The sequence below is a fragment of the Vanessa atalanta genome, chromosome 20, assembly GCF_905147765.1.
Source record: "Vanessa atalanta chromosome 20, ilVanAtal1.2, whole genome shotgun sequence".
Lineage (NCBI taxonomy): Eukaryota > Metazoa > Arthropoda > Insecta > Lepidoptera > Nymphalidae > Vanessa > Vanessa atalanta.
Window position 1 is genome coordinate 61,373 of NC_061890.1, and position 12,232 is coordinate 73,604.

At 38.0% G+C, this 12,232-nt stretch overlaps 1 protein-coding gene across 2 annotated transcripts in view; it reads right to left on the reverse strand.

Annotated features, from left to right (window-relative positions):
• LOC125072138 overlaps positions 1-9,071 on the reverse strand; it is a 32,626-nt gene extending 23,555 nt beyond the window's left edge. Inside the window, exon 1 of one of the 2 annotated variants that reach the window (XM_047682656.1) lies at positions 8,808-9,071. Coding sequence is in view for 1 of the 2 variants with exons in the window: in XM_047682655.1 (XP_047538611.1) it covers positions 2,500-2,526 (27 nt within the window). In the remaining variant the exon portion in view is untranslated. Of the gene's footprint in view, positions 1-2,499; positions 2,703-8,807 lie in introns of those variants that run through there. The other variant, XM_047682655.1, reaches the window with a different exon arrangement.
• Positions 9,072-12,232: the final 3,161 nt, after the last annotated feature.

Consider the following 12,232-nt stretch of genomic DNA (forward strand, 5'->3'; position numbering starts at 1 on the left):
ATATACTGTATTTAATCCTCTATGTATTATATATATGTAGATGAATGTAGCCAGCTTTGCCATGTGTACATATCGATGGTTGGTGAGATTTGAAACCGAAACTGTAATTATCACGGATTTCGTTACATGTGTGTGTGTGGTGTGATTCGCGTTTTTATCGGACTTTTTTGTTATGTCGTCTATTTCTATATTTGAGACTACACCTTATCTTTTATCTTCCAACGTATCAACTGCGCCGAGCGCACGTCACACAGTCGAGAGCGTCAATGTCAATTCTTACATGATACTTAAAACTTGACATTAGTCCTTCGTTAGTTCGTTAATAGCGGTCGGTGGTCGCTATAAATATAACGAATATTTCGAGCAAGCAGCGACCATTATCAATTATATACTGTTTAATAGTGTCCATACCGAAATCTACCCGAAGGCCAAGTTTCAAGTGTAAGTTGAGCTGTTTGTTGATATTCAGTCAGTCAGGCCAGAGTCTTTTGTTCGACAAATAAAAACTTGGACGCGACCTTTGTTTAAAAAAATCGTCAGTCGTGCCGAGCGAGAGCACAAACGACCGATGTTACGGTCATAGTTTTGCTGTAGAGCAGGAATTCGTTTCCTACACTTCCTATCAGTGAGGTTGGAATTCGGTTGTTCACGTGTTCCTCGTCGACATCGACACTTCGTGTGAGTCGGACCGGTTGGTGATTCATCACAAAATAACCCACGAGATACGCGAGCACTTGCAACAACTATGAGATTGTACCTACACTCAAGTTTATATCGTATTAATTACACGAACACAAAGTAAACCACATCGCGACGACGTTCAATGAACATTCACCAATAAAACTCTATTTGTTATAATCGTAAAGTGATTTCAAAAGTATTGTATACTATTAGACACATGTTTTTTTAAATATCACAGAATATTTAACTAGCCGTTTCCTCAGCGATCGTTAGCTTAACAATTTTACTGATGAAATTATTGTTTGGTTCGCTTTTAATCTCATTAAGTTCATACAATATATCGATAAAATGAATGACGATTTTTGTTCTTGAATATGAAATAAACATTAGGTAGTCTAGGTATATAGTTTTATTGCTGTTTATTTTTATTTCCGCTATCGACAATTTATTTAACACGATTAAACGATTAAATCGTCGATAACGGCGCGCACACAGACAAACAATTCTACAAATCGACCGATAAAGACGTAGATCTTACTATAGGTGAGTGATGCGCGTTACTTGGAAACGCCGCGGCCTTCACGTCGGCGTCCAGTTCATGCGAGCAAATAGCAATTAGGAATTTACGAGGCATTTCATTAAAATGTCATTAAACAGCTCAGAGTGATAGCAAATATGTAAGTGCATATATTTACGTGCACTGAGCGTGCGGCGCTGAACCAATCTTTAACAGTTTGTCGTCGCATTCATTGAGCCGAGATTTACTAGAGATGGTTTTCCAGAAAATTGACGTAGCGATCTAAATTCATCCTAGTAATGTATTCGTCGAGGTTTATTTTTAGTCATTATATAATAAAAAAAATTAGAAATGTGAGATGCGCTCGCGCAGTGAAGACTAACTGCGTTCCAGTTCCGCGGAAGTAGGCTTCGCGCTCATTCGTAGCTGAACCCGCTTAACACGAGCGCTCTAATCGCTGCCGGCACTTACCGGCGAACTAGTTATGTTAATACATATATTGAGAAAAGTAGCGCGCGCTCACAGCGACTTACACTTCAGACGACTGAACGAAAAGTATGTTTGATAATCATCACTATATACGAACCGCAATCAAGAAAATCTAACTGGAAATTTTGGACTTAAAAGAAACCAAATACAATGAAATTTTTATAACACATTAATAACTATATTCGCCAATTACGAACTATCTGCAACTACGAGGCCTAAGTTACAATGGATGCACAATTTTATTTAATTACTACTCGTCTCGAGGTCTTGCTTTTTTTTAAATCATTATCCGTAACGACTCGCGGGCCACCTGTCGACGTCGACGTCACCATGCCAGGTCAAAGTAACACGAGGGCCAAATCAGTAATTTTCACATATATTTCTACTTTCATTATGATTCTAAATTAAGTACTCCGATAAAAACAATAACGGATGGAGCGATTCTCATCAATGTTATCAGGGACAGCACCCGCGGCTGTCGTCGGCTGCATGTCGGTCGGTGTAAGTCATTAGTCACTGTTCCACGTGGACTTGGAGTTTATAATCTATGGCTCAAATTGGTTATTTAAAATATTTAACTAAATTCAAATATGTGTTTATTTCGCCAACGCCGACACACAGAAATGAACAAAAAACATTTTAATTACAAAAGTAACCTTCACATTTAATCAGATAAAAGTAATAAATTGAAAAACATGGACATCAGATAAAATAAACATACCGAACTAATTAGAACTTAACGAGGAATCCGCTGCGGAACAGGAACAGCACAATGCTATTGAAAACGTAAAGTATGTTAGAGTGCAACTTACGGGGGCGCCGGGGTTGACAGGCTCCATCACGAACGAACACACACCGGGTAAACGAGAATGTAAGGATATTTTTCTACTTGTTTGCTCAGGTAGCTTGCTTGTCAGACCGCTTCCCCGAAACTTTTGCGCGCGGCAGTATTCTGCACGTCGGTCGTCTGCACGGCAGTCTTCTGCACATATTCAGCACCGGACTCCGACTGAGCCGGCGCAGAGCGTTACGTTTTATCTTTATCAGATGTATTATCAGCGCTTATCGTGAATGTAATTTGGTTTGCTAATGAAACAAATTAGTGTGTCTAACATATACGATGCTCGAGAATGGCTTCGCGACATTATGACTTTCATTATTCGTCCTCGCTCGTTCATTTTAAATGACATATATAAAATTATTACTATTATTCGACGAAATAACACTTTTGACGAATTTATAAACTATTTTTATATTCTCTTAACCAAACCTAACACAAGCGTGCGGACAAACAATGGCGCACTCTTTGTTGCCGCCCTGTTAGTCAGTTACTCATCTCAGGATTTCTACTCTAATGTGCTTTCCGTGATGCGGATTGTAACAACCAGCCTTTTCTACCTCTGGACTGAATAGAAGCTGATAATTTTTGGAAACAATCCCATCCTGTGCTGCGATCCAAATACGGGATCTTAAGACCTGAGGCCGTGCACGCTTGTCACTAGACCGGCGAAAAGGTTTCGTATAGCCGCTCTGATTGTATGGAGCTGGATTACGGAAATGAACTCCAGACAATATTTTAAAATTTAAAGCCTAAGAAGATGAAATAGGAGGTTATTTTAATGATTGCATTGTCGAGATAATGTCGTGGTCCACTTGAAACAATGTCTGGCACTGACGAGACGTCATGCCGGCGAAGCCGCGTGTTTAAGTCGGTCATTTTTAATTTCGGAGTTTGCTCGATCAATAACATTCTTCTATATCAAACATCATAACACGTTACTTAAGTAAAAAATCTTGTCACCGTTATCAACGGATGTTATCCGAAAATGTACGACACGTTGTCAGCGCCTATCACCTCTAATGCACTCGTGAAAACATTTGATAGTAGAATTAATGAAACTGTGATAACATTTGTTTAACACACTATGCCCGCACTACACGCCCGCACACAGCGACGCGGGATCCGTTATCAGCTGGTGTTTGTGTTTGCAGACATGTAAAATTTTGGTGGTTTCCTGCGCCGATCCCAGATAGTCACACTATGGATTCAATTTATGCACAAGACATTACGAATAAAAACGAAAGTGACTCTTTAGAACTTATCGAGAACAAGCATTCTGGGAATAGGTCGCTTTAAGAAGCAAAGGCTATAATGAAATGCCGGCTCGTGTGTGAGGAGAGCATTAACTAATATTTCAACATTTCTCAAGCGCGTCGATAGATAGATCGATATACACTTGTGTAGCGCCGATCGAAGCGTTAATCGTGATATGTCCCGGAAGACGCGTTAGAAATGCCACCACGACGTTTGCGAATATTCGAATTTCGTCGGTAACCCGACGGTTGACGGGTCATTATCGCTTGCGATCTCAAATAGCAAAAAGTCAAAGGTTGAGCGGGACTCGGAGAAAGCGTTAAGTAAACGGACGGAAGATTGTTTTTGTATGTATATGTAAAAGTGACTATAAATCTTGTACTTGTAAACAACGGGCGTCGACAAATGCTACACCATACAATTTCAATTCAGATTGAGCCGTTTTGTGTCGTTTCATGCATTTTATGTATATAGGTAACATAATTAATGGCCTTTCGCTTCTGTCCATCTCTTTTTCATCATCATCATCAAAATCATGTACTTTACATGATTTTGTGATGTTAGCTTATCTTGTTCCTACTGATGTCTCTGAGGCAAGCTCATTATCGCACTTTATATTTAACAATGGTTTCTTGAGATTTTTCAAAAATTGTGTATACTTCCATTAAAATAAAAATACATATATTTAGATAAATAAACGATCGATAGATGCATGCAATCGTGAGTCACACGAGCCCCGGTCGCCGCAGACCACTGCGGTGAGTGAAGTATAACAGTTACGAGGTTTAATTAAATGACTGAAACTCGACACTGGATGTAGAGCGGCTAGCGAGCTGCGCGGGCGCACCGACAGCGGCACACTTACACACGCCTAGGGCTGACACATTTAATGTACATACGATGACAATCAATAAATCATAATCTAATTTCGCAGTAGGCGATATATTATTTATCGAAGTATTTCGGAATGTGTGAGCGTTTCTTGGCTTTGGTTTTTACGCAAACTTACGCGAATAAGAAAATACTAATACTAATTGAAGACAAGAAGTTGACATTGTTATTTAAGAATACAGTTTCCTGCACATAAAAATGCTTTTATAGAATAGATACAGATGTCTCAGAAATAGTGTAATGATTATCAACCCTAATACAGAGATCGGCCGCGGTGTCTGTCTGTGGCCGGCGGGCGGTAACAATCCTCTCTGCGAAGGCCTCGATCGAGAAAGGCCACTACACCTCATAACAATTCTTTTATCTCCTCCATTTACTTCACAAGGAGCACGCGCACTATTATTGTTAAAGATATTTTTAAAATATACAACTATTAAAGTTGCTCTAACTAAATTTTTATGAAATCTAAATTACTAGCTCCCATCATCATTGTTTAATTCATCATTAATCAGAGACTTGTTTGTACAAGGAATCATTTTTAAAACATATGTCGTCGCAAAGACTGAACGACTTTAAATGTATACATATTCAAGAATTGAAGTTAATTTGTATAAAATTTTAAGAGTATTGTCCGTACATTTCACTGATAGAAGAGGTAATATATCTCGGATGGATCTGATCTAAAACCGCACACGCCGAGGATGCTGCGTCTGCTAGTCTTGTAGAAGGCACGTCTCCAGTTGAGACGCCACGCACATCGCAACAGCGGCGCGGCCTCGTGGCGACCACTATTGTTTCAACCAACACTGTTGTTCTACGGCTCTTTCATTGTGTCGCTTCCTTTGTGATTTATTTTCAAGCTGTTTAAATTCTTATAATTCTTAGAGAAAGCGCACTTGGCCCCCAACACAATCTTAATTTATTTCAGTCGAATTTGTACATAATATGAGAATAAAGTGATGCGCGAAACTTTCGAATCAGGCAATCGTATCGCTTTGAAAGTGCTATTAATTCATATTTACAAATGGATGCAAATGGAGACTGTTCGCGTCATGACGTTTGCGTATCGCCTGTCAGCTTGCACTCGGTATTATACAAATGTGGAAATGCAGTAACAACTGTGAACGTAACGTAATAGAGGTATCCAATTGCAGACTCAATACGGACAGTCGTCGCCGAGCGCGTGCAGTTTCTCCCGCAGAGAAAACAAACATTTCACTGCCTGCGCCTGAGCATCTCGCGGCATAACTCGTTTTAACATTATTTGATCACTTAAAACGAAAACAATTCTACCATTCATAGAGCGATCCTACATCATGACGGTGTCAGGTTGAAGAGTTATCCGATCCTGGCAGGACGCGCTGCTTTGTGTGCACCCAGCACCGCCTCGCCCGTCAACTTGAGTACTGACCATTACACGAGTGTGTATGTCTAAAATGTCCGTGACCTATAACGTTGGTGCCGCCGATACAGCAGGTACTACTTGCGTAATGTAATATCATGTGACATTTCAATAAACACACGAGGATCAATGCTATACAATATTTCTTTTTCCGAATGTAGAACGGAAACAATAATTGCAACAAATTTATTTGTGTATTAAGACGCCGTAGATAGAAACGTCAAAGACGCTTTGCCCTTTGTTACTTATCACCGCAAATCGTGCTTGACACGATCGTTATCAATCACCGTTTCTTCGAAAACTCGATCGAACGTCACCACTCCGCACTCGCGTTGATTTTGGTTATCGGTAATGTATCGCTAATATCTAAGTTATAAAACTTGCCACTTCATGAGGTCTCTCCGATTTCTAATTGGAAATCTATATTTCGAGTTTTTACATATTTACACGCTCAGATTTAATTTATGTACCTATTAAATGAGTTTTTTGTGTCGATGATAATTTTCTCGAAAAATATATCTTCATTTTTGCTTGTTGTTTTCAAATGAATATATTAATACCCATAAATTGATCTTTGTTGTTTCATTTACTTTTAATGTAAGGAACGAAAGGCAAATATAATCTCACCATCGCACGCCATTGTTTGGTCGCTATCGCTACGGCCGCGGCGCGTTAGAGGCGCTCGCGGCAATTTAATCCATGTTAATATTATTATTGTTTCATTTGTTCAAGCTTTGCGGTTTTGCTTGCTTCATTTAAATTTTATGGCTAATTACACGTCAATAATGTGTAAAATATAATACAAAGTAAGAAAGAATAAGATTTTAATGGAGGCTAATACGCAGGTAGTGCGAAAAAGCCTAATGAAGCATACGCTTAGTACGTTTCTAATAGAATCGATACAACGATTAAACCGAACAGCGGTATCGTAACAACAGTGCAGTTTGATCGTTATTGGACACATCAGCAGGTCACGCACCGGCGGCGGCCGCGGCGCCGCGCGTTCGTTACGCATATCGACGTACCGCGGAAATACGCGACCGCTGCCGCTGCTGGCCAGCCCTCTGTATGCAAATTAACGAATTATATATTAGATATACTTGTGACCGAAATTGATGATCGACTTTTGTTTTTTAATCCTAGCTTGCGTAGATTTCTTAACAGAGTTATCGCTAATAGTTCTCACGATCGGTGATTATTAATATTTTCACTGGAAGAGCGTCCTCGAGCGAGAGCCGGGGCAGCGCGTAATACATAATGTATTGTCTGCGCGGCTCCGACGTGGGGGAGAGATTGTTGTCAATTCATTAGCTGAGGCCGGCGTATTGTTAATAGCACGACGCAAATGTTAATTCTATCTTGATACGCGTTTCGCACAGCGCTTAATTATTTCCTAACGAATGACAACAGACGCAATCCCGACTTTAAGTCGCATTCCAAGATGTCTCCATTTATTGTAACCTCGTATCTATTCCCTTCGAAGCGACTTCTAATGTTTATTTTTTACAATGAACCGTCAAACTGTTTCTATAACATCTGTATAATGCCGTCGCATGTAATTGAATATTGGTGTTTGTTATTCTAGTGTGTTGTTCGGATATTTTAACAAATACGAATTATACTCTTAAGGAAGTTGTGTGATTCATCCACACGTTTGAAATGAGATAAGTTTAACCGCACGCGCATTGTGGAACAACATTAAAGTGCAACGGTTATACATAAAATATTTGTAATGTTTCGTGTCAAATATAATTGAAGCTCTCGTATATTGAAAAATAAGAAAACTTATGAGTAAATGAATGAACAAAGCTTCATGAAGAAGAGAGATCAAAGAGAGAGAAGGAAGCAAAATAAACGCTTAGTTCCTTATCCTTTCCCTTCCTGGCTACTTATTACGGAATTATTTGTTAAATTGTTATTTTTATTGTCAACAAAGCTTAAAAATTTGACCCCAATTAATGTTATATCATTATATCTGCTGTGAAGAGTGTGACGATACACTTCATCTCCGAACGGATCTCACAATCGCCGCGCATCTCAAAGCCTTCGCCCATCGCTTTCGTTGCTCGCTGCCTTACATCATCACTTACGATACTATCGTTCGCTGTCAAAGCTAATTGTTGTGCAAGTCCAAGCGAAATATAGATGTTTAAATTAAGTCTATAAAATAAATAAATTCCTTTTATGCATTCGAAATCAAGTTTAGTTCCTTTCTGTATCAACGAGTTTATACTAAAACCCGTTTTCATTGAACGTGTTGTCTTATTAACATTAATGTAATTATAAAATTTTATCAAATTTTTGATATTTTAATCATAAATGAAAATATCGTTTTGGCTGCGACGTTATTTAGATTAATAAAAAATTTAATACAAGTGTCTTTCAGGCACGTAATGACTCAACCAGTGTCTTGTTATGATGTCGAAATATCTGTTGACTGACCTATTAATATCTGCTAAGGTAACCTGCTCTTTAAATAGTTATTAATGACTTTGAAATTGAACTTCGAGAAAATGACATTAGTTAGCTAGAAATGTATTCCTAATACACGATTTTGACCCGCTTTTAATGTTTCCATGTTTTATATTCCTGACAAGTACAATCCATCACTGCGATCAAACAGACTTGCTTATTAGCAAATTGCGCTTTTAAGTCAATTGATGGAAGAGCCAATCTAATGCGGGGCCGTATCTGCTGTCCCATTAAGTATTAGGAGTGCAACAGGGACTCACCTGGTGGGTTTTGGTCAAAGCTGTTTGAGGGCAGACGGTGGGCTCGCGCTCATGCTAGCGCGGTCGACGACCTGGCGGCTAACTGTTTAGCAAGCAAGGAAGCACGGCACACACTGACACCACTGAACACGAGCGATGGTTGCGAGAGTGCGGAGCGGACTAGTCGCGCGACGGCCGTCGTCGCCAGCGCCGCGTGCGCCCGCGGCCTTGACCGCCCCCCGCGCGCCCACACCCTCACCGCTCCTGCGCCGGCGAGGACCGAGACGGTCGGGTCCCGGCGCGGCGCGTCCGCATGCAAACATCGGAGACCCTCGGGTTCTTTTAAGTCAGGTAGCGTGTGTCGATCCCACAGTTGAATTACAATAATTCGTTACTGTTTATGTAAATGTCAACTTGAATCAGGATAATATAAATTATAAAGCACTCGCTCAACTGCAATTTGCAGTCTGCAAATATTCCTAACGTTGGAACATTAGTGCCAACAACGTTAGTGCCATCTTTATTTAAAATAATCAATTGGACGAGCATTATCTTATAGTCTTATGCATTACATATTGTAAGAATTAACGATTTAAGAGTTTAAGAGAGTTTTAGAGAGTTAATATTGATGGAATAAGGAGATTGAAGCGCTACAAGGAACAAGTATATATATAGCTAGTAATTGACTCAGTGTTTCGGTTAATATCTCTCTTCAACTGTTGACTAATTTTGAACAAAGAATATTGGGATTCAAATCTAGACTTACTTAAAAGAATATTCTTTTAAATAATAGAATATTTATTAATACCAATAGTAAACAGCACAAAATATATTATATTTCCTGATTACTAAAATTTTAAAAGAAATTACGAAATGTTGACATTTACCAAAAAAAAAACATTTTGGGCGAATAATAATTATTTTGGAATTACGGGTTTTCATGCATTTTTATTTTGTAGTCGCTCAAAGAAGTACATAAGCATTATGTGTCGACGGTAGGCAGTGGTAGGCGTCGTAATAAATAAAGATGAACGATGTTGTTGTATGTTTGGCCTCTATGCGTCCCTAAAACATTCACCCGATACTGTATAAAAAACCAGAAGAGTAGCGCAGCTTTGCCATTTTATGAAACTGAGTGACGCGTGTATTGTGAGAACAGAAAACTTTTTATTTCGTTTATTTTACTTCTGAGGAACTGTTCTAGGTTCAGCGAAACATAAACCAGCAAAGCGTGTGAGCAACCGATGAGGAGTTAAATCGTTCTCTAGAGATTAAATATACGTGATAGATTCATCTACACCACATGCACTACAAAAACTAATAATCATCGTCCTTTAAACATTTTCTAAAATGTAATTTATGTAAAGCTGAACAATGATTAACATATAACGCCACCACTTCTCAAATTATTCTGAGAAACACGAAACAAGAAATTAGCCACGTTTTCAATTACATCCACGCAAGAACACTATGTATTAAAACTAAAACAAATTCAAGCCATTATGAATCTTATTTACGCTTAAGTGTAATTATATAATCGCATTAGAATAAATACTGAAAATGAAGAACACAGTAAGGTTTAATTTCGGTTAAATTCTTATACTGAATAATTTTATTGATTTTTAACCAAACAATCCTAAATGTAGATATACGGAAAGAATACAACAGAGTTTATTGACAGTGAGACCTACTTATTATTCAATTCAAATGAACGTCATTTTTGTTATTGCTGTTTTTCTATGTGTTAATTGATGTTAGAAAACTACGAGATACTTAGTAAGTACATAAGGAGTTTTATAAATTTAATAAGTGGAATCAAAGCTCAAGCGTTTGTAGAGTGATGCCGAGCATTGCGATCTATAATCTTCAGTAATTAGCGCTTAGACATTGCCGGAAACTACAAATTACAACTAATACGTATTGAAATCTAATTTCGATTTATACGAGCGATTAGGTACTTGATAGAGAAAAAACTGTTTACTACTGGCTCGTTGTAACACATTTTCGATTTTAGAGAATACGTTACTTACTTTATGTTGACGATTTTCGTTGCCTTGCGTAATGTGTTTCTTGTATAAACAAAAATGTACTCATAAACTAATGAAGAAAGTAAAATATAATTACATGGTTGTCATTATCGCGCACACATATTTACTACGTAAATGAGGAAATTACGCTAATTATTGTATTTGCAATTGTTGTAGTGATGACGAAATTACCGCGGAGGTGGTAACAATTTATTCACTAAAAAATTAACATTATCCAAGTTTCGATAACCAGGAACTGAGATGGTACTTATTGACAAAAAACCTGGTAAATTTTGATGGCCCGGCTCGGGATATATCTTCAATAGGTTGGTCATATAAAACTGTTTTATTTGTTTAATACTTCTTATTATGCGAGTTCATATAATAAATACAGCAGGTAAAAATGTTTAAAGGGAACTAAGAATAAAAGCCATGTTCATCTTGAAGAGGTTTGTTGATTATTCCAACACTGAATGTGTTGAAAGGAAAAATAATTTAAGCTGATTAATATGAGGATCAGTGCAACGTACCAAATCAAAATTACAAATAGTTTGTCTCATGTATTGATTGTGTATTGAAATAATTTTTGTTTCCTATTGTCAAATATGTAAAATCAAAAAAATATGTTTTATGTTCTCGTAGGCTCAGCGATAATAATTCGTTTGACCGGATATTGTTCTATCGGCGTCTGTAATGGCTTTGATACAAATTAACCTTTTATAAACTTTTTATACACGCTGCGTCGCGTCGGGGCTCAATTACGTTAATCGAAGCGGGATTCTCCACTTTATATTATCACAATATGAGCATTGTATTAACTATTTTTTATCTCTAGCAGCTATCTATATGAGCTCGCTATTTGCCTTCGTCCCCCGTTGGCTGTAACAACAAGCGTATAATGACGGCTGCGCAGTGTGAAACACCCGTTTATAAAAGAGTAAATGAGAAGTTAAGATATCAAGTACCCAACGTTCTGTAAAACAAGAAATCTTGTGAACTATTATCGTGTATCCTGGACAAAAGTGCTCAAGTCTGAAATAGTGCACTATTTGAAACTACTTTCTCACAGACAAACATATGAGATTATGTCGTTTTACGAATTGTTACCAAAATATATTATAGACAGACATAAATATTTTACTTTAGTTCAGGTATTACCAGCCAAAGTTTTTATATGTTGTTGTCATAGGAACGGAGACAAGATGGCGTCATTTATAAATAGCTAATCAAATAGAAAGGCACATTCGCGGACTCTGCCATTAAGCCGACACCCACTGCGTTTATTTACATAATAATTGTTTGTATTGATATAAATAAACCTATACAAATCAAAACTTGGAAACGCTACGGTCGAAAATGACCGCGTGTGATGGTGGTAAGAATTCTCTTATATACATTAGAAATATATTAGCACAAGGC